Consider the following 24,515-nt stretch of genomic DNA (forward strand, 5'->3'; position numbering starts at 1 on the left):
TACACAACTGATTGAAAACAGGTCACCTACCACCTCCAGAAGTAGCTCACGTAGAAGAACAAGGCGTTCTTCAAGCCAATATCTGTAGAAAGTAGGCACTCTGGCACACAAGACTGTTGTTACAGGTAAACCCTTGCAAAACCTTTTTTATTTGCGGCACTTCCACTTTTTTTGTAGCAGTCACCCCTATTTAAAAAATAAAATTATTGTTGAGTCAGGAATGCAACGAACATTTTAACATTCAAATACGTACACTTTTATCATTCTTCACCCCCACCAAAACATATTCAACATTACTAAATGTAAGGTCAATCAGCCATTGAAGTTTTGTGATAGTCTGTCTTTATATGTGTTAGTGTCTCAATAATCTAGGTAACTATATAATATATCAGTCTAATCCAACCATTGTAGTCTATCCAGTCCATCTACATAGACCTAAATAGTGTCTAATTGCTATGTTAAGGAAGGGAGGGGGAGGAGACAGAGAGAGGGAGATGTAATTTGGGAGGTACACTGACACTAAATCAAACACTCTGCATATGCATAAGGAATAACATGACATGATTTTGTGAACATTCTGCCATTTACTGATGGATGACACATTCTTCTCTTTTTTTACAGACCGACAACCAAAAAACCAACCGCCACCCACGGGACAATCTTGTGCTAGACTACAAAAAAACAACTTGGACAAAGAAAATACCACATTTTCCATCACTTTAACAAAGGATGCTGTTTCAATAATAATGAAAATGTAAGAGAGGATTGTGTTGTCAGGCACCAACCATCTTTCCTGGTCAACCACAGGATGCATCATAAAACGCACTGGTTATGTTATCCTTATTGTCAGATATCAGGAAAAAAAACGCCCACTCTCCACGCAATAAAGCCTATCCCCTTTATCTACGCTCTTTTGTTTTCTTCTGTCGGTTTCTTCCGAACCCTCTACTGCTATGTTTCAGGATTCATTTTCAGGAAGGAAAATGTTTGTCCTCAGCAGAGGAAAATAAGAATGAGGATGAAACATTTTAAAACAAAACTGGTTCTTTTGCTTATAAAGGCTATAAGGTAGACCTTAAGTCTGGAGGACTTCTTTGAGACTTCTTTGAAATCACCAAAAAGAAGAAATTAATGTTTCCTGTTCACCCAGAGATCAGGGATCTAATGAGACAAGAATGGAAGACATACGGTCATATGAAAAAGTTTGGGAACCCCTCTTAATTTTTTTAGAGCTTTGTTTATCATTAGCTGAGCTTTCAAAGTAGCAACTTCCTTTTATTATATGACATGCCTTATGGAAACAGTAATATTTTAGCAGTGACATAAAGTTTATTGGATTAACATAAAATATGCAATATGCATCATAACAAAATTAGACAGGTGCATGAATACTTAGTTGAGCCTCCTTTTGCAAATGTAACAGCCTCTAGACGCCTTACATAGCCTTCGATGAGTGTCTAGATGGTGGTATTTTTGACCATTCGTCATACAAAATCTCCCCGATTCACTTAAATTTGATGGCTGCCGAGTATGGACAGCCTGCTTCAAATAATGCCATAGATTTTTGATGATATTCAAGTCGAGGGACTATGACAGCCATTCTAGTATATTGTACTTCTCTCTCTGCATAAATGCCTTTGTAGATTTCGAAGTGTGTTTAGGGTCATTGTCTTGTTGGAATATCCAACCCCTGCATAACTTCAAATTTGTGACTGATGCTTGAACATTATCCTGAAGAATTTGTTGATATTGGGTTCAATACATCTGATCCACAACTTTAACAAGGGCCCCAGCATGATGGAACCTTCACCAAATTTGACAGTAGGTGTTTTTCTTGGAATGCGGTGTTCTTCTTCCACCATGCAAAGTGCTTTTTGTTATGACCAAATAACTACATTTTTGTCTCATCAGTACAAAGCACTTTGTTCAAAAATGACTGTGGCTTGTTGTCTATATGAGCTTTTGCATTCAACAAGCGACTCTGTTTGTGTCGTGAGTGCAGAAAGGGCTTCTTTCTCATTACCCTGTCATACAGATGTTCTTTGTGCAAAATGCGATGAATTGTAGAATGATGTACAGATGCACAATCTGCAGCAAGATTCTTGCAGGTCTTTGGAGGTGATCCTTGGGTTGTCTGTAACCATTCTCACAATCCTCCACATATGCCGCTCCTGTATTTTTATTGGCCTGCCAGACCTGGGTTTTACAGCAACTGTTAGGCAAGAAGTTGCACACGCACACCTGGCATCTCCAATTAGTTACTCTGTTGGATTGACATTAAACACGGGAGTAATCCCTTAAGCATGGAGTTACTTTTGTTCAGTTTTACAGCAACTGTGCCTGTGGCCTTCCATTTACTGATTCCTTACAGTTGAAACTGACAGTTTAAACCTCTGAGATATCTTTTTGTAACCTTCCCCTAAACCATGATACTGAACAATCTTTGAGGGGAGTCAAACATACATAGTTAAATTGGGTTGAAAAAAGACATCAAGTTCAACCCCTCCAAATGAAAACCCGGCATTCAAACACACACCCCTCCATACTTTTACATAAATTATATATGTACATATCTATACTAACTATAGAGTTTAGTATTACAATAGCCTTTGGTATTATGTCTGTCCAAGAAATCATCCAAGCCCCTCTTAAAAAACAGAATCGGCCATCACAACATCATCCGGCAGTGCAATCCACAACCTCACTGTCCTCACTGTGAAGAACCACCTACGTTGCTTCAAATAAAAGTTATTTTCTTCTAGTCTGAAGGGGTGGCCTCTGGTACGGTGATCCTCTTTATGAGTAAAAAGGTGCCCTGCTATTTGTCTATAATGTCCTCTAATGTACTTGTAAAATGTAATCATGTCCCCTCACATGCGCCTTTTTTCCAGAGAAAACAACCCCAACCTTGACAGTCAAACCTCATTATTTAAGTCTTCCATCCCTCTAACCAGTTTAGTTTCACGTCTCTGCACTCTCTCCAGCGCATTCCATCCCTCTTAAGAACTGGAGTCCAAAACTGCACTGCATACTCCAGATGAGGCCTTACCAGGGACCTATAAAGAGGCATAATTATGTTTTCATCCCTTGAGTTAATGCCCTTTTTTATGCAAGACAGAACTTTATTTGCTTTAATAGCCACAGAACGCAATTTCCCAGAATTAGACACCTTGTTATCTACAAAAACCCCAAGATCCTTCTCATTTAAGGATACTCCCAACACACTGCCATTTAGTGTATAACTTGCATTTATATTATTTTTACCAAAATGCATAACCTTGAATTTATCAACATTGAACCTCATTTTCCATTTTGCTGCCCAGTTTCCCAACTTCGACAAATCACTCTGGTAGCATCCTGCATGGAACCTATAGTTCTGCATAATTTATCTGCAAAAATATATCAACAGTACTTTCAATGCCCACCTCCAGGTCATTAATAAACAAGTTGAAAAGCAGAGGGACCTAGTATAGATCTCTGCGGTACTCCGCTAACAACACTAGTCCAATTAGAAAATGTTCCATTTGCCACCAATATTTGTAGATACACAACTTGCAATTTGCCACCTTAAATACATTTTCTCATGATTAAGCAGTTACATGCATTCAAATTGTCAAATTACAAGGGTACCCACATTTTTGCACAGCCATTCAAATGAGCAAAATTCCAAATTTTTGCACAGGCAGTTTTTCACATTTGATTTAATATCATACAACTGAATACTGCTTCACTAAAAATTTTTGTTCTGAAAACACCCCAGTACTCAGATGTTCCTGGGAAATAAAAGACATACCACTGTTATCTTTTTGTTGAAAGTGGAGTAAATTATTATGCAGGCTAAGATGGGTTCCCAAACGTTTTCATATGACTGTATAAGAAAACTCCAGTAGAGACAAAGTTGGCTGCACTATATCCTTTTCCAGCTGAGGACATGGAAATCTGGGCTAACCCCCCATCGGTAGATGCTTCTGTGGCCTGCATATCAAAAAAGACAGCTGTGCTAATCGATGATGTGTCAGCGCTCAAACACCCAATGGACAGGTGGATGGAAACTGAATTAAAGAAGGCATATATGACAGCAATTTGTAAGCAGCAGCGGAACTACTGGGGGTGTGATCGCACTAGGGCTCGCCAGCGGTTCGCATGAACGTGAATCTGCTGAAAAAATCTCTACCCGGCCCGGGTGCAGGCCCAGCTGCAGGCCCCCTAGTTACATTACTGCTTGTAAGGCAGCAGTGGCAGTAGTATCAGTGGCAAAAGCAATGTTCTTGTGGTTAGAGAATTTGGAACAAACAAACAAATCTCCCAAGCGCAGTTCAACCCCCAATGAGAGAACCAGACAACAGATGGGTCATTTCAGTGGTGTCAAGAGGGTATCTCCTAGCGTTCCACAGAAGACCTACAGGAAATCACTTTGTTTCTTCAAGAAGATGTGATCTGATGTTTCAGCAATACATCAAAGAATTGTTAGCCAAGGAGCCGATTGCTCCACTCTCTGCCAGTCTTCAGGGTCAGGGATTTTACTCACTGCTTTTTCTAACAATGAAGGCTTCAGGAGAGTTACAACGAATCTTAGATTTAAGAAGGTTAAGCAAGTTTTTAAAGACCCAAAGGTTGAAGATGGAATCGTTGGTGACCAAGGTTGGGAGATTGGTTAGCATCCCTGGATTTGAAGAATGCATACCTGCATGTATCTGTGGCAGAGGAGCATCAGCAATTCATCAGATTTGCCTGGGAGAACCATTAGTTCCGTTGCCTTCCTGCTGTTATTACTTTAAAAAGTTTAATAATCAGTTTGGCCACTCTCAGTCCACAGGAACATTTTTATTTCTGTTTAATGTAAGGCACTGCTTTGGTTGTGCACATCCTAGCAAGCTGGCTATTTTATCTGATGGACTGACTCGCCTTACTAAATGTACATGACATAGCTATTGATGAGCAAAAAAATTCACCTTTGTTGAATTTGCAGCGAATTTGGCAGTTTCACAACAGGCAAATTTGTTCACAAATTTGGCATGCGACTTGTTTCAAAATGCGTAATAAAAAAACCCTGACGCATGCATCAAGAATGCGACAAAATATTTTTATACACAACAAAATCTAATCGTGTAGCAAACCAGTTTTGTGAATTTTTCGCCAATACGAAGCAGATTCGCCCATCACTAGCCATAGCAGTAAATTTACATGCCATGCATTAGCACAGAATAATGTGTGTGTAGATATAATGCTGGCCAGCTTTGTGAAAGAGCAAAAAAAATCAAAATGTAAATCCAGAGAGCAGACACCCTTGGCCCTTACTAAGCCGGGGTTTAAAAAAATACTCTTTAAATTACAAAATAACCTTGTAAACTGTGTGTTGTTTGGTCTCTTATGCAAATCCTGTGAATGCACTGAACACTTGGAGAGGTCAATATCTAAGCTTGATTAAGCCACCCACATACCTGGCCAAATTGATAGTAAAGTGTCAATAACAGAATGAGAATTCTATATGTATGCAATTTGTACAACTTTATATTATAGAAAAGCTTTGTAGATTAATCTGCAGACACCCATGATGGCGACACTCTATTAAGAAAGAGATTTCAAGAAAATATAACGTATAAAGGAACCTCCACACAGTTGACAGCATCCATTTTATTTCATTTCACAATTTTAAACCAATTATTCCAAAATTTTTCGATTTGCAAGAGCATAGTGAACAATAATCCACACCTATGCTTGCTTACAGTATTAGATGACTGTACAGCTACCACCGCCACCTACACTCTGTGTATCATCTTCCCAAACTAAGAGTACACAGTCCAAATGCTGCACAGATTGCTGCTAACAACCGCAAATACCAAACCAGCCACTTCCACACCAGAGGGCGTATAAGCTATTTTAGTGTACTCAGTGACATACTTCGCAGCTGTTCACGTCATCCTCCAGCCGCCGCCTCCCTCCACTCGCAAGAGATTGGCCAGGCGACGCCTCTGTGGAGAGCTGATTGGTATAGAGGCATGTCTGTCTTAGATGACGCACAACGTGTGCTGCGCCGTACCCTGCACTGGGCAGCTGGGCCTCAGTTTGCGTTAGATAGCGGAGAAGAAGCTTCGGAGGGGTTTGGAATTCATATAGTAAATTAGGATTTGTTAGACTTCTAGCTACACGTCTTTGCAAGCTAGAATCTCAATGGAGGGGTACCCTTGCGCTGGATGATTGGCCGAGCTGCTCTTTGTAATAGGTAAGCAGCGGGTTCTTGGACAAGGCGATATATGGTATTTGGTGCGCCGTGTCATTGTAAATAGGAATAAAGGATGGGTGTGGTGTTAATGTCAAGCATTCGTGATGGCATCAGATTACATCACAGTAATGATGGCTGCGCAGACATTCTCTGAAGCATCTATTGCCAGGGAAATATATGAATCAATATACTTATATACAGTACAATATATTTTTGTCTGTGTGATAAGGATGTGCCATTCAAGTTTGGCAGTTAAAAGGTAGTCCGTCAGCTGTATATTTATAGTTATTACACTGTAAGCTGTTCAGCCATGTATCCAATGATATTATAACGCAGACTGCATAGCGCTGGTATTTTTGTTGGGTTCCATGTTCCCTCAAGCAGAGTGCCAGGTAATGCTTAAACCTGGTTACCACCCAGCGTATTTGTCGTGTTTAGCTTTCCTTGCTTTGTATTCAGCATCAGTGATTTATTAGCAAATAGGATGTGGTCATTTTGCAGATAACAGGGCGTGCGCTTTTCTGCTCAGATAACGGGGCAATTTTATCCTGCGTAATGTAACAACAATGTCTCCTCTCCCTGTGAGTGCCACATTCATCAGCCCAAGACAAGTCACAAGGCTTTCTCCAGGGCAATATGTAAGAATTCTTCACTTGGTCTGATTCTGTAGTTCGTACAGTAAGTAGGCACTAGGTGTTGCTCTGTTATCTCATATATTTAATAATAAAAGCAAGAAATGTTCTCTAAATTATAATTTGTTAAAATGCTTTGCTTGAGCAGCCATGTTAAGTAAAAGCCCAAGATGGCAGCACACAGTACTTCCTGGCCTTGTTGATCTTGCCAACAGTCTTATAATATTATATAAATTATTTCTGCCCATCAGTGATTCACCTGCAGTGTGTAATTTTATTTGAACTATTATCTGCTCTTCAGCCAGTATTTAGGGATGCCACCCTTTCAGCAACAATTATTAATTTTCTTGTTTTCATCTTCGTTCTCTTTCTTTCAATGTAGGCTTCAAGTATTATTTTCAAGGCCAGCAATTTACTAGGCAAATTTTAACTTTGGTGTTAGACTGGAAATAATGTAATTCTCACACTTATGCTTTTTGTTTCCTAATATATGATTATGAAGTCACAGCATAATAACAGCATATTTTCTGTGGAATTCTTTGGTAACATGGCTTCATGTTAGTTGATTTGTTCATTAGTATTTAGGTGTTTAGATTCTTTAGATATTTAGATTCTTTAGATATTTAGATTCTTTTGGTGCACTTGTATTCGCCATCTATGACACGTAAGGTATTTGAGTACTGCTGAAATCAGGCAGAAAACATTCGGCGTCAAAATACCCCTATTTTATGGTTATTGCTTGCAGTAGGGATATAAAGGAAACTACTTAGAATGTCTGACTGTCATCACCAAATCTTCCTTAGGTGGCACATTTCCAATATATCATTTTGGGGAGTGGTGAAAGGCAGCCCTTGCTCTATTGGTCTAAAACAATGCTAAATGCTGTCTGAACAGCCAGACCATATCAATATGTTCTACTGATTAGAACATTTATATTTCATATATGCAAATTTCCAGGGACACTTTTCCCAATTGCACAAAGATGCGGCACAATGAGAGAGATACACACACATATATTTATGCAAGTGTTAAAAGGGTGTAGATATAAGAGTAGAATTGTCTTGGGAATATTTTTTTAAACATAATGTATGGGTTATATGGATTCAGTTGTCACACTGAAAATCAGTGGGAAATATTTCAAGGACTGACCCAAAACAGGGACTGTTGCTTGCAAGGACCCTAGACGCCTTTGGGTGCTTTTTGGGCCTGTTATTTGATATGAGCAAGTGTCTTAAAGGGGACTATTGTGAAAATGAAAATTTAATATAAGCTTCAGCATACTGAAATAATAATTAAATATTCTGTATTTTTTCTGAAATAATCAAGTTTATCTTCACTGTTTCTCATCATTCTTTCTTCATGCAGCAGTTGGGTGTCATTGACAGTTAGATACAATATATCTGATTGGTGGGTCTCCCTTTCCTAGCAGATGAATTAGAGCCCACTCAAATAACTGATTCCAGTACAAACAATATAATCTGTCTTTTACACAAATCCTGCATGTAGAGAGACATGATTCATGTCTGGTGATTTTAATAGAGTGAATTGTGAGTGAATAATTGATTATATTTAGAAAGCGTCTTATTTCAGTATGCTGAAGCTTATATTACATTTTCATGACAGTTCCCCTTTAACAATGCCTGAGTCACCTTCAGTCCTGTTGCTAAAGGTCAGTGATGCCTGCATTTCTATCTAGGTTTTTGCTTCTGGGATACCAAGAAAAGGGGAGCCTGGCTGGAGATACACATGGAAATTCTGATGCGACTGTCCCTAATGCCATGTACCGTAATTGTTAGAAACAAACTGTAGATCTTGTTGAAAACTTCAGTGACTTTCAAAGTGGAAACTCATAGGATGCCTCCTTTCCACTACTTGTAAAATTTCTGCCAGTCAGTAACTTCAAGTGCATGGGGAACAACTGGTCAGCCATGAAGTGTAAGACCACATATACTTGCAGAAAGACACTGCAAGTGTCCTCACTTTGAACACTTTCTGTAGACTATTATGATCCAAAAGCTTTTCTTTTGTTTTTCATGTGTGAACAGATGGACAAACTTATCACCATGCACAATGCCAGGCATCAATTTGATTGGTGTAAAAGTAGTTGCCTTTGGAATTTAGGAGCAGCGTACAAATGCTATCTGGAGTAATGAATAGCCCTTCATTCATTGACATTCCTATGGATATCTTTGTATTTGTCAGTTTCCAGAAGAATGCTGTCACAATGCCAATTGTAAAGTTTTGTGGAGGGAGAGTACATTTTGGCAACAGTTTGACAATGTAAACTTTGTATTGAATTGGATTTTTGAAAATAAATAAATAAATACACACACACACACCCCCCCCCCCTTGATAAAGGCCCTAATGTGGGTTGAAACGTTGGATACACAAGTTTGAAAAATAAAGATATTTTTGGTTCACTAACCCAGGAGTGCGAGTCCTCTTGAACTATACATAAATACTTTGACCCTGGAAGACTGGTTCAGAGTGATTCAGGGGATATATATATATATATATATATATATATATATATATATATATATATATATATATATATATATATATATATATATATATATATATATATATATATATATATATATTCGGTCCACATCTAGGACCTTTTTCAAGACCATGAATGTTTAAAATCAACACTTTAAATAGACCAAAGAAAAGGAAGGGAGAGGCACTCACCCAATCACGTGCACCAGATCGGAGTCAAGTGAAATTAGAGAGGAAACCAATCACCAGCATGTATTATTACCCATGTGAATTGGATAAAGCACTAAGAAAACCTGTGAAACAAAAGAAAGAAAGTAAATAAAATCACAGAGTCAATTATAGAGAAACAGAAACTCGCACAAACTCCTTTGTTACAATTTGTAGATGCATGTCAATCAAACATATATACGATGTAGCAAAGTAATCAGGAATGTTTGAACAAAAATGATTAAATCACTAGTTAAAGGGCACAGAATTTAACACAATGTAGCAAACAATTATCTCACCTCTGCTGTAAAAAGCATGTTAAGGGACAATTTTCATTCAGGCCTAAAGGGGCCAAAGTATTTAGCTTTTTTATCCAAAATACCTCGCATTGGAGTAGAATATTAGAACGATCTCCTCCCCTTCTAAGTGGTGGAATGTTATCAATCCCAATATATTTAAAAGTGGGAAGTCTATGGCCTTGTTCCAGAAAATGTTTAGCTACTGGTTTTGTAGTTTTTCCATCCCTAAAGGCCGTACTTATTGCGGATCGATGGGCATCTATCTGGAGCCTAAGAGTCAGGTCCGTTTTCCCGACATAGGGTAACCCACAAGGGCATGTGATAAAATATATCACATGCGTGGTACTGCATGTATATATCTTATCACATGCCCTTGTGGGTTATCCAGTGTGCACTCATTCTCCCTTGGAAAACTATTGATACTGTCTATTTGAGTAGCACCTGGGTATTTTGCTTCGTTCAGTGGCGTGCGGAAATCACAAGTATTTTATATATATATATATATATATATATATATATATATATATATATATATATATATATAATACACAAAAGCCATGAATATCCTGTAAATTATATCCTTATAAACAGTGAGTTCTGATGTCATCAGTTATAAACGGTGAGTTCTGATGTCATTTCTGTCACATGACTCATTGAAATTTGTGTATTATAATAAATAAAGTACCCCCGATTGTAAAATATGAGGATATTAGAAGTTACCTCAGAGTTCCATGACCTGTATAAAAACACTCGGCCTTCGGCCTCGTGTTTTTATATGGTCATGAAACTCCTCGGTAACTTATAATATCCCTATATTTTACAAAAGGGGGTACTTTATTCACTATATATATATATATATATATATATATATATATATATATATATATATATATATACATACATACATATCCTATATAATAAAGTTGAAGTGTCTCTGCGTCCAGTCCCTGTGTTCGTGGGATTGCGCTACTGCGCATGTGCCCCACGGACCGTCTCTGGTGAATGTTTGACTACATAAGTTCTAGCACCCGTTAATTTAATGGGCTTAATGTCTAATATATGTCTGATCTTTGTTACTGCACTGTATCCTTGAGAAAGGTCCCCATGTGGGACCGAAACGTCGGATGAGATGTGTGAATAAACCAACACATGTTTTCACCTGAAATTATACAGAGTGTGCTGACTCTCCTTTCAATATTACTACAAACTTGGTCGTGCACCTCTGGCTTCGTTCTTTGACTGAGTGCAGGCACTGTCTGATAATATATATATATATATATATATATATATATATATATATATATATATATATATATATATATATATATATATATTAGTCCCCCAAAATCCCTGCACTCTCGATAAATGAACTCGCGCTTCACAAAACTGCATACAATCCTCCCCGGAAGAAGCTGCACTTCTCAGGACTTATCACAAAAATTATTATTATTATAAGTAAACTAACGTTTCGGCTGCAACATCAGCCTTTGTCAAAGTTACACAAATTCAAATAAGCTACCCCTAAAATACCTGAGCAGTGATGTGAATTTCCCAAGTCCCCTCCCCCAGTGACTTTCCATGCATTTACGCTAATTCAATACATCCACCAATTATACATATCATTTACAGTGTAACATAAAATCAGCAAGAGACAATTGTATCGTGGAATCCTTATCAGGTAGCTGATAAGGATTTCTCCCTGCATTCAGTCATTCAGTTTCCAGATCACAAACAGCTAATTTCAGCTAGTTCCAGGACTAACATGAAGTTCCACTCTCATTTCTTTTCTGAGCTTCTTTTCACTGTGAAAATGGTCTTCTTACTGCGCATGCCTGATTTTCATTAGAACAGAGGCTGCAAGTAGATCATTGAACAGCTTGTGATTATGAAATGACAGGAAACTGAACACAAGGAGAAAGGTTTGTTATTCTGGGGGCTGTTTAGAGTCTTTTAGGGCTATTCCACACGAGGCGATGCGCTTTTCAACAGTCGCCTGAAAATGCCTCGCCAGGCTTTTTCAGGCGACTGTTGAAAAGCGCATCGCCTCGTGTGGTTAGCACAGGCGTTTTTACATAGGCGCCCATACAAAACTGTCGCCTGCGCCGGTCGCGGCGACTGTCGCGGCGCTTTGTCGCCGTGACCGCAAACGCGTCGCTATCTCCCCGTGTGGACTAGCCCTTAGGGGATTTTAAAGGAATAGTTCAGTGTAAAAATAAAAACTGGGTAAATAGATAGTATGTGCAATATAAAAAATGTTTCTAATATAGTTAGACAAAAATATATATGCACTTTTCAGTGTGCAATTTTAGGCTTGATACTTATGGGCCAAGAAAGGTTAACAATTTGACTGCTCTAAACCATTCTGTAGCATATTATATGCATTTAATTATAATGTATTTACACTGCACTGCTAATAATTTCAGCAAAGCGAACACAGTTTATATAAATAATCATGCTGCACTAAAAAATCAGACCATATAAAGAAAAAACTTGCCTTTTAATCCGCCATGAGCAGAGTGGAGAGGGCCTGAAAAACATGAAAGCAGGTATTTGCAGGTCGACCTTCTCTCTGTGTACCTGCATATAGAAGAAAGATGTACTTTTCAGTGCAGATACATGGAGCTGCGGAAGGGAGTGGATCTGCTTCTTCCAGCCTGCAGAAAATACATAGGGAGAGAGGCTGAGCTATCTATCAGTAGGTATGGGAGCATTTTTAGCAAAGCAGATTATATAGCAGTTTTAGTTTATTTAATCTATACAGCCTTTACTGTGCAAGCTACTTTAAAGTGTTTAAAGCTAATGGCACATGGGACAATTTTTCAAGAGTGTATTTTAGCTGGCAGAGATATCTGAAACCACTCATGCCACTTCCTATTTCTGTAAATGTAAACTGTTTGACATAGCAAGTACAATCATTTCTCTTCCCAAAAAAAAGCACATTTGAGCATTTTAATAACTACCTGTACTAGCAGTATTAGATAGTCTCCATTAGTCCTATGGGACAGCAGGGTGATTTGTCCACCACTGGTCAGGGCAACTGAAATGCCCTGTTACCACTTCTGAAATTTTACATGATGCCACTGTGTGTGATGAACATAGATCAGTAAAGTCGTTTCTTTTTTACCCCACAATGCAGCATTTCTCAGAAGTCCCATATAATAGCAGGGTCTGCAACTGCTCTAATAAACATTACGTTTTTGTATTGCTGCATAAATCCGCTATAGATAATGCCAGTGGAGAAAACAGCCCATGTGCCATTAACTTTTACTTTTGCTTTTATATTATGCTATAAAAAGTTATATAACTGGCATGGAAGGAGATAAGTCCCAGCTGTGTAATCAACATAGGAAACAAAACAATGTCCTGTTTTGGTAAATCTTGTCTTGGTAAATTCACAGATATATGGTGTTGTGAGGCCAAGTGGACAGCCATTTGGGCTGAATGGGACAGAAAGTCTCATGTTGATATAGCAGATAAGCTGTGCAGAATACAGTGGGTTTAGTTGGTAACCCAGAAAAATAAACATGGATCAATTGTCATTCATCTGCATATCTATAGACTAAATCCTTTCTCATATAAAATAGTTCTTGTTGTCAAGATATAGTTTCTTTGTATATGTTACATGACAGATACAAGGTAGAAACTAGTTCAATGTTTTTATGTCACTGGTCCCTTATGACTAGCCTTAAACATTTGTAACAGAACTAAGTTTGTAACAAAACTAAGTGTGACGACATGTGGTGATTTGTTGTGGTAACTCACCACAACTTTTAAAAACCAGTTGTGGTGACCGATCACCAAAATTTAGATTATTGCACAAATTGTTGCGATGAATAGCGGGACAATTTCGGTATGACATTAAGTTGCCTCAATCTTTTTAAAGTAGTTATAATCATTGGGGGGGGTACCAAATATTTTCCTTATGTTTAATAGAGCGATTTTATATTCAGCCAGGAATATTCATTCAAAATATCCTCCACTGAGAATTCCTGTCTAGCTGTTAAACTTGACCTCCTGTTGATTTGAAATGGTTGTCTCCAAAGCCTTTAAAGGGATACTGTCATGGGAAAAATAATTTTTCAAAATGAATCAGTTAATAGTGAAATCCATTTCTCAAAAGAGCAAACAGATTTTTTTTATATTCAATTTTGAAATCTAACATGGGGCTAGACATATTGTCGATTTCCCAGCTGCCCCAAGTCATGTGACTTGTGCTCTGCTAAATTTTAATCACTCTTTACTGCTGTACTGCAAGTTGGAGTGATATCACCCCTCCCTTTTCCCCCCCAGCAGCCAAACAAAAGAACAATGGGAAGGTAACCAGATAGCAGCTCCCTAACACAAGATAACAGCTTCCTGGTAGATCTAAGAACAACACTCAATAGTAAAAACCCATGTCCCACTAAGACACATTCAGTTACATTGAGAAGTAAAAATCAGCAGCCTGCCAGAAAGCATTTCTCTCCTAAAGTGCAGGCACAAGTCACATGACCAGGGGCAGCTGGGAAATTGACAAAATGTCTAGCTCCATGTCAGATTTCAAAATTGAATATAAAATCTGTTTGCTCTTTTGAGAAATGGATTTCAGTGCAGAATTCTGCTGGAGCAGCACTATTAACTGATTCATTTTTTTTCCCCATGACAGTATCCCTTTAATGTTTTTGTACCATCTATATATTACCCATTGCAAATTAAAGTACAATATATTAATGGCAACCATATGTTTTGCACAGTTTAAGTATGTTGTAAAACAAGAAGATAACTGACATTTCCCCTCCCCCATTCACAATTTCTATATTTGAGAAACTCCATGGGAGATTTTGTAAGATGGTATCAAATCAACCGATCACATCTTACAAGTTGGATGTAGTCTCATGGGTCAAAATATAATACTGATACCAGGGCCGGATTTACATAGAGATGCCCCTAGGCCCGCTGATGTTCATTGCCCCTGTCCCTCCCCCTACCTATGTGCAAATGCGCAAAGTTTTAGTATCGGGTTCAGAGTACTGGGGATTGGTGCACAGGAAATTTCAAAAACTCTTGTACCTCCTGCAAATCACAGTGCTTCCAAAACAATGTGGGTGTGGTTGGGTGGCATGCCGCCCCGCTAAAATTCTGCCGCCCTAAGCCCGGGCCTGACTGATACAATAATCTTAAATGTAAACTACATGAAAAATTTGATTGTGTCTGACTGCCTTTTTCCTCCCATTGAAATAGATTGAATGTTGGAGGTAGATACATGAACAAAGTGCACCATCCAACTTTATCTGTTCCAACTTTACATTCTAGCTATAGGAGAATCAGTATTTGTAGGATCTGTTGTGAGGTGTTAAAATCTCGTTGGGTGGCAAGATCTGACCCACAAATCCTGATCAAATTCTCCTGTGTAGGTTTACCATTGTTATAAAAAATAACACCATTATCAGCATTCAATGCTGGAATGCTTAAGATATCCTTACCGTTGACTTTTTTGGCATCTTGGCATGTGATGAGCTTTTTCTTTTTTTAAATCCCAGTCAATAAACCTGAATATGAAAAAATCTATCAATTAGGTGTAGGTAAAGGACTCTCTTTTTGTCCTCACTGTGTCAGGTTCCTCAAACAGAGCATAGGAGCCGCCACTTCTCCTTGTCTTCATAAATCCAAATCAACCACTCTGGAGAACCAATATTATCAAACAAGTGATCGTTTATTTGGTAGCACTACATGTTTCGGATCTATCTGATCCTTCCTCAGGTGCCAGTGAACACCAAAGAAACAAACCGAGCAGAAAAAAATAGCCTCTCAAACTATCTGGTTGCCCCTGACCCCATTAAACATATGTGTTTTAAATTCCATATTGCACTCCTGATGTTAGTATGTGGAAATATATATTGAGAGAACATCTCACGATAGCTCAACTGGTATATATACAAAGGGGCACACCGGATAAATTTGATCTTATATGGCACCACTGGTTGGACTCACCGGATCATAAGGATTGTAACCCTTAACTTTGTAACTTTGCCTTTGTGTACTAAACCTACTATGTTTTACATTTGACTATTGTAACCTCACTAAGGATTGTATAAAATGTCACAACTGCCAAGCAAAAGTATTGTAATAAGACTACCCACAAAGTGCTAATTTTATATACCTTTATTTTATTTGATTTATGTTTTGTAAAAGCAATAAAAGATTACAAAAAAAAAATTCCATATTGCAGAGAGTGTGCTTTTGAGAAATGGAGTGCAGAGTAATGTTTTCTGCACAGGCTGAGGTTATAAATGACTTGTGTAGCTTACAGTCAGGTTAAGTGTATGACATGGTGTCTCAAATTTACTGTGCTTCATATGGCAAACAACCATCCAGATACTTCAGTACAACAGTAAAAGAAAAGTAATCTTTCCTTAAAGGAACTGCTGAGATTTTCTATTTATCGTAATTATTACCTTCCTGAGCTGAAGGTCTGGGGCAGAGCACCTGGCCGCACTTCACATTTGGTGAGCTATTAACTTTGTAGTTATTCACACTGTTTTTTTATTTCCTGAATAATCTGTATAGATTTTTATAGGGAATAAAAAAGTTGTGTTGCAAACACAACACATTATAGAAAATCGAAAAGACATAAAAAATAAAAAAATAAGTGGGCTTAAGCAAGGTTCAAGGTTCAAAGAAAATGAAATATTGTACTCGCATATATTCTTACATGTTTTTTTTTCTCCTCACTAGGATACAGAGCTAAAGCTCATCATCTCTGCTTAAGCTTCATCTCTGGATTCCAACATTCCTTTTCTGGGACAACATGTCGGGGGCTTCAGTGAAAGTTGCGGTCAGAGTCCGTCCCTTTAATTCTCGGGAGCTCAGCAAGGAATCCAAATGCATCATTCAGATGCAAGGCAACTCAACCAGTAAGTAAGAGTATACACATCTTTTAGTGGCAACATTGTTCAATGTTGCTTTGCAGGGTGGTGTTTAAAGCGTTAAAGGGCAAGTCAACCCCAAAATATAAATTTGCCTAATAAAAGAAAACATAATTCTAAGCAACTTTGCAATATACATTTATTAAACATTTTCAGTCCTTTTAAAGTTATTTGTAAAAAATGTTTGCTATTTAAAGCAGCATTTGCTTAAAGGTTCCCATAGACCTGCAGATTTATATAAGATTTCTTGTAATCTTAAGGCCGAAGAGATTGGTGATATGATTGTTTACAGCTACCATTTGTCCATCAGCGAAAATGACAGTTTCAAGTGATACTGTATCAGCCCAAAACCAGAAGAGGATATGACGTTTATGCTTTCAATTTATATCTTAAATGTCTTCTTTTGAATAATATATATATATATATATATATTTCTCCCTCTCCCTCTCCTTGAGAAAGGTCCTAACAAGGACCGAAACATTGGTACAACAGAATAAATAATTGAGAATTTTTACATGGGAGTGCCGATTTCTTGAATACAAGGTTATATATATTTTAACTGTGCACCCCGGCCATATAGGCCGCAACAGTGTTTGCCTTGGAGTGCGGATTCTCACTAATATATATATATTACTTTTTAAACAATGTTGCAAAAGTCTTGGTTCCCCAGCAAAGTCAGGCCTGTTAATCAGCTGTCTTGTCTTACATCGTATTAAACATTTTTAGCCTTCAAGGCAGAGAATAGAGAGGGACAGACAAACATTGCTTTCAATAGCCATACATATACTGATACATTAAAAACCATAGAAAATGTGTAATGAATGTATATTGCAAAGTCGCTTAGAATGTTTTCTTTTGTTAGGCAAATTTTTATTTTGGGGTTGACTTACCCTTTAAGTTTAATGAAATGTATTAGTCATTATTATCCTTTTTTGGTATTTCCAATATTTTATAGGTTTTTAAGTGAATACTGGACTGATCTTTGGAGTATATTCTGGGGATTCATATGTTGAAAAGAACAAAGCACTAATGGTCCAGTTTACGAGTAATTGCAGTCAAATTATATACTATTATTGTACTTGCACCATTTGGGCAGCTATGTATGATCTTTTGGCAGCACCTTATTGGCTGTTATTATGGTGGGAGATTTTTTTGTATGTACAAAAATATTAATTGTGTTTTTATTTAGTGAACTTTGGCTGTCTGCAGGAAGACAATTTTTTCAAACTTTTTATTATTAAAGGAAATGTCAAGCCGTTTTTGACTTTTACCATGCCTGTGTAGCCTACCTTAGCCCCAATCAAACCGCATTATTTTCACTTGGAAAAACACTCTACCTTCCCTGCACCGACACATTGTTTGCCTCCCTGTGCCTTCATTAACCCAGCGGCCATTTATTCATGCGTGCGCTCTTCCTATTAGCAATGCGCATGAGCCAATACTCCCATCCGTCTGACTTGCTAACTTGCTAGTAACTTACATACAGTAGTTATCCTGGTTGGCAGTGGAATAGTTAATGTCTCAGCTCTCTTGCTCTGCTCCCTGCAGCCAGCACAAAGAACTATGTGCTGGGGGGGGAGGCCGGAGCAGAGAGCAAAAGCTTGGCAGAATACAGTCACTATAGCAACCGCCAATGCTATTTTTTGATTGGCGGAATGAAGACACAGAGGTCACTCATGATGCGGCTGGATGGCTTTGCCGAGGCCGATTCAACTAAACTGCGCATGTGCTAGATTAGTTTAGACAAGTGCGCATGTGCGTCTCGCCAAACTACAGCTTGCATTCCAAAGGGAGGGGGGAGAGAGACACAGAGTGCAGGACAGCAGCAGGCAGCCAAAATCAACAGAGCTGCTTATCGGATCACTTTTCAAGGGCTGCAATACTAGGTATGTAAAACATGTAAGGCATATCGCTTATAAAACTTTTGCTGTAGGAGTTGACATGTCCTTTAAACAGGATTTTTCATATTTTAGTTCTTTATGAAAAGGTAAAATAATGAAGACAACTTACAAAGGCTGTGTTTATAATTGTCCACACAGAATTAGAGTGCTCACCTGAACGTAATTACCCTCTCGGGTGCCGGGTGCTAAACAGTCCACAGGACCTCCTGCTCAAGGTCCAAATAACTCGAACATCCAAAGAAAACTGTAGCACACCGATCAAACTTGTCTTGTGAAGAAAAGTGTTTTTATTGGCTCACGGCAGACATAAAGTTTGGCAACGTTTCGGGCCACGCAGGGCCCTTTATCAAGCCTTGATAAAGGGTCCTGCGTGGCCCGAAACGTTGCCAAACTTTATGTCTGCCGTGAGCCAATAAAAACACTTTTCTTCACAAGACAAGTTTGATCGGTGTTTATAATTGTCGACTTTATAAGGGTAGGATTATTGACCTGTTAGACTGGTGCAGAAAAAGCTAATCTGGCATCTCAATACCCGATATATATTTGTAGTGAAAGGTATGCAATTCACATACAGACAAAACAATATATGATTGAGCAACATTTTTCTATTATTTCTCACACTGTTTACTGTAATTTGTGCAGCTACAAAGAAAAAAGTATGCAGAAATATTTATAACTGCGTGCGGTTATCATACATGGAGAAACTTTGTGTATTCGCACCAGAATTTGGTGTGTTCACAGATCTCAAAATATGTGTGCACAGTTTAGAGGGAAGTTACCTGCATCCATTGCCATTAGCATGGCTGATATGCTTTTAAATAAGGCTGTGCGCTAGTCAGAATGTTAACCGTACTATATGATTGTAAGTGGGGGGTAGTGTGTCGGATGTGGCCGCAGGATGCCAGTTGGACAGCACTGACCTTAAATATGGAAACCTTCAGAAATACTTTTTTGTGATGTTGGATAGGGAAGACCCAGATTTCTGTTCTTTAAATAAGACAGTACTAGGAAATTGCTTCCTTAATAAATAAAAACTAATAGTGCGTTTGATTAATTTCTTTGTGTTCAGATTTTTTTTTTTTTTGTTAACCCTTGGTCATTAGGTTTGCTCTCTGTTGTTGAAGGGTATGGTATTAACATTGCCTAGATTGAAACATCTCCCTGACATCTTGCATATTTATTATGCTGACGTGTAAAAAATAGCGGGATAATACACACACATTGCCACCTTCGCTGTGTAAAAAAAAAAAAAAAAAAAGGTTGTAAATTTTTTCTTATGTGACTTCTGCTGGAAGCAATGTTAAGTAAATGCATCAAATCTGCCTTTCACATGGAGTAAAATTACACACATTCGCCATTTGTTTTTACACCATTTTTACTTTGAATTTCATTTTACACAGCATAATAAATGCCCCTAAAAGTAAAATGTTTTTTAAAAACTGCCAACTTGCCCAGGCTGTAACATCAAGGTATATATGAAAGCAGAATTTAAGATGCTGAAAGAAATCTCGAATAACCACTAACCACTTTACCATTAAAGATAAGCTGCACAAATTAGATCAGACCCAAACATCAGGACAAGATTAAATTGTGCATGATCACTTAGCCCAGGGGTAGGGAACCTGCGGCTCTAGAGCCTCATGCGGCTTTTCATCCTGCTTGCTGCGGCTCAGTCTTGACTGTCAGGTCGTATTTACAGCCCTCGCACCTACTGGTGACTTCTTGAGTGTGCGACCGCGGTAAGCACACTCAAGAAGCCGCCGGCAGGTGCGAGGGCTGTATAGACGTCCCAGGAGTGAGAGGCAAGAATGAGCCACAGCAAGATGATTCATCATGGTCCTAACTGCCGTCACACACTCAAGACAAGAGAGAGAGAGAGACGATCAGCATGGAGCTTCAGAAACAGAAGTCAGATTAAACAGATGAGAACACTAGCATTTAATAGGGCTATTCAGTGTTTAATTTATTTCAAAGTAGCCCTGCATATGCACACTGCACTTCTGTTTGTTGTATTCTGTTGTTGTAACAGCTAAAATTATAAAAAAAGGTTAAAAAAGTTTATAAGCTGTGTTATGTTTTGCGGCTCCAGACTATTTTTCTTTAGTGGGAGAGGGGCAAAATGGCTCTTTTGATAGTAAAGGTTGCTGACCCCTGACTTAGCCAAAGACCAGGACTTCTGTAACAACATGCTGTGGGGAGATCATGTAAATATAACATTATTTGGCCACAGTAACAGAAGATCTTTTTGTTGAACCCAAGACTGCATTTTAGCAGAAGAACCTAATGGCAACTCTAAAGCATAGTGTTAGTAGGGTATAAATGTTATTGTTTGGGGCTGCTTTGCTGCATCAGGGGCTTGGCAAATCACTATCATAGAATCGATAGTAGCTGATCAAGTTTTGAGCTGAAGGTCTTATATTTTTGTGTTATTAAACCTGAACTAAACTCCACGTACAGAATAACAAATAAATAGCTTATATGATCTGTTATCTCATGAATGCCACTAATTGGCTGAAGAGAGAGATAATGAAATAATGATTATTCAAAATCAAATTGGGAATAGATTTAAGCCACTGTCTTTTCTTAACGGTACCTGTTGCCAAAATATATAATCCCTAACCAAAGGTTCGGGCTAATAGAGCCTGCACTCTGGATGGTGGGAAACCAATTTTTTTTTTTTTAAAATGCCCCCACCAGCGTTAGGCCAGCCAGACCGGAAGGGAGCTCCCTGTTCAAGCGGCATGTTGGACCACAAGCATGCGCATAATGAGTGAATGCCGCAATTTGCTCATTTTTCGTATGAAGTCAGAAGCACGTTATACGTATGTGTTCTGACGAACATGGCTTCTCACACCGGGAGCTGCCGGGGGAAATTAAATAACAAAAAACTAAGTTACCCCCAACTGGAGTGCGGGCTCTATTAGCCTGCACCTTTGGCTCCTGCCTGGTTCTATAATTATGAATTCCCAGACTAAAGGAAACTATTCTATTCAAATAATTTATATTGTGTAATTAAAGTTAATTTTGCTTGACTAATGTAATAAAATAGGATTTTGAATAATTTTTTTGGGTGACTGGTCCCCTTTTAAGATATATGAAAAATTTGATATTCAGGGGGGCGTGGTTTGGCGCGCAAACAAGATGGCTGCATAGTCAGTGAGCTCCGTACCAAAGCCGACATTTAAGCCTGAATACAGCTTTTACAACAGCTTCTTCACATCCGGGCTGCCGTAAGGACGTAAGGGGCAGCACTTGCTATGGGCCGGAGGAAACATAAAGACCCGAATGGCACCATTTCACCCTACCTTAAGCGTTCACAATCAGGCCGCGCCAGACGGGAGAAACAAGATGGCGGCGATCTGAGGCCCTCGGCACCTAACTCCCCGGCTCAGTCTTCCGTAAGTGAAAGTTCAGGGGATCCGGGGGCCTCCTCTCCCCAAACATATAGCCAGATGGAGATGCCTGATATAGCAGAGGAATCTGCTGAAGCGATCACTATTACCTATCTTATGACGCAGCTGCAATCCCTTCATGATCAGCTTACGGCCTCCATTTCCCAATCCATAAAGTCTGCTATCTCGGACTTTAAGGCTGATTTAACTTCTCTTGGCGAACGCACAGATAAATTGGAGGGGAATGCTGATGAGCTTTTGCAGCGCCAAGTTTTTCTGGAGGATGAGAATGCGGCCCTTAGAGAGGAAATTGAGCATTTGAAAACGCAACAGGAGGATATTGAGAACAGGGAGCGGAGAAACAATCTGCGTATTAGAGGTATCCCTAACACAGTCTCGACTCCTGATTTACGCACATATCTCAGGGGGCTTTTTTCCTCCATAAACCCAGACTTACCCCCAGAAGCATGGAGAATGGATAGAGCTCATAGAGCTCTGGGAAGCAATTCCTCCAACTTACCCAAGGATGTGGTGGTTCGTCTCCACTATTTTGAGAGTAAAGACTCGATTATACAGAAGCTCCGTAATCAACAGCAACTCTCCCACCAGGGTGCAACCATACAAATATTTAATGATCTCTCTTTGACCACCTTGGCGAAACGGAGATTATTACAGCCTATTACGCAGAAATTGCGTGAACACCATCTCAACTATCGATGGGGCTTCCCATTCAGACTAACTGTCACTAAAGATGGGCGTCAATATGTGCTTCGAGACCCCAAATTGGGATCCCAACTACTTTCACAGTTGGGGATTGGAGGGAGAGAGTCCCCACCGAAAGCTCCTTCTCCACCATGTTCTAGGCCCTCTCCTTTGTGGACCGCAGTATCGCCGAAGCCGCCACGCACTCAAAGCTCTCCTGCTGAGAGATCTACGCCGACGTCGCCTACATGAGGACTCTGGCCCATGCAATTTTGTGTTAATTTCTGGATTTGCTGAATGAAGGAGACTTGGTCATCTTTGCTGTTCACTGCGACCCCCTGATGCCCACCATTTATAATTGCAGTCGGATGTACGTGATTTTCTCCTATTCAACTCATTTGCCTACTGGTAGGCCTTCACACCATCTTTTGTTTTTCTATACTGATCATGCTGGCAAGACGGGATCTTTTTCGACTTTCTAGTTGGTTTTACTATTTTGATTCTGTTCCGTTTATTACTTTTTTACTCTTTTTATATTTTTTATGGCACACACGAATGAGCCCTGTGGCTGAACTAATCCCTTTCTATCCTGGAGGTCCCAGTGATCGTCTGACTCGGCAGATTATGTTGGGGATGGTTGCACGATTTTTGATGTGTTTTCGTAAATGGTTTCTGATATTTACTTGTGCATTTAGGTGGTATAATATTTGTTGGAAATGTTTATTTACCTTTGCATATTATATTTGCCTTTGCTGATAGTCCAAGTCTGGAAGGATAAGTTGCGTGACCCATTCAATTTTTTTAATGGCTAACATTACCTCATTGAATGTCAATTGCTTGAATTCCCCGCTCAAACGAGCTTTACTTTATAGGGAACTCAAATCCTTGAATTCCTCTATTTTTTGTATTCAGGAGACGCATCATAGGCAGTCTGATCCCTGGTATATTAAACATAGGGACTACCCGCATTGTTACCGAGCGTCCGGACCCATGAAAAAAGCGGGGGTCGCTATTTTGATTCATAAAAATAGTAATTTTACTTGCTCGACACAATTAGCTGACCCCTCTGGTCATTACCTTATCCTTTCTGGACATCTGGGTACCGTTCCTGTAATTTTGTTGAATGTGTATGTGCCGAATAAGAGACCATTGGCTTTCCTTAGGAAGGTCCTGTTAAAGACTGCTTCATTTAACAATGTTAATATGATTGTAGCTGGAGACTTCAATATGATTCATTCCCCGTCCAGGGATAGACAAGCCCTACATAATTCTCTACCACCCACGGTTACTGATCAGACTTCTGTTCAATTCAGAACACTATTGCATTCCTACTATTTACAAGATGTGTGGAGGCTCCAAAATCCCTCTTCTAGAGAATATACTTTCTATTCGCAGGCACACAAAGTGCATACTAGGATAGATTATATATTCTTAACGTCTCCACTTACCTCTTTGGATTATACTGCGAAATTACATCCCATTTCATGGGCAGATCATGCTCCGATAGAATTGATTGTTCACACTACTAACCTGCATACCCACAAAAGTCACTGGAGGATGAATGATCACTTGTTGAAGTCTCCAGCTGTCAGGGATCAAATTGCTGCTCATCTGAAAGAATACTTTCTTATTAATCAGCCCTCTGTGTCTTCGCAAAATACACTTTGGGAGGCACATAAGGCTGTTATACGGGGAATATGCATTGCCTCTTCCTCTTCTCTTAAGAAAAATAAGGCTTTGCAATGTGATCAA

General features: G+C 38.9%; 1 protein-coding gene across 10 annotated transcripts in view; it reads left to right on the forward strand.

Moving 5' to 3' along the window:
* The first annotated feature begins 5,999 nt into the window (after nt 1-5,999).
* kif1b.S (kinesin family member 1B S homeolog) overlaps nt 6,000-24,515 on the forward strand; it is a 213,858-nt gene continuing 195,342 nt past the window's right edge. For 4 of the 10 annotated variants that reach the window (XM_041571244.1, XM_018227630.2, XM_041571247.1 and 1 more), the window contains exons 1-2: nt 6,001-6,223; nt 16,578-16,756. In XM_041571244.1, coding sequence (XP_041427178.1) covers nt 16,651-16,756 — 106 coding nt within the window. In that variant the 5' untranslated portion in view covers nt 6,001-6,223; nt 16,578-16,650. Of the gene's footprint in view, nt 6,224-16,577; nt 16,757-24,515 lie in introns of all 10 variants that reach the window. The other 6 variants (XM_018227632.2, XM_018227635.2, XM_018227633.2 and 3 more) reach the window with 4 other exon arrangements.

This window comes from Xenopus laevis, chromosome 7S, assembly GCF_017654675.1.
Source record: "Xenopus laevis strain J_2021 chromosome 7S, Xenopus_laevis_v10.1, whole genome shotgun sequence".
Lineage (NCBI taxonomy): Eukaryota > Metazoa > Chordata > Amphibia > Anura > Pipidae > Xenopus > Xenopus laevis.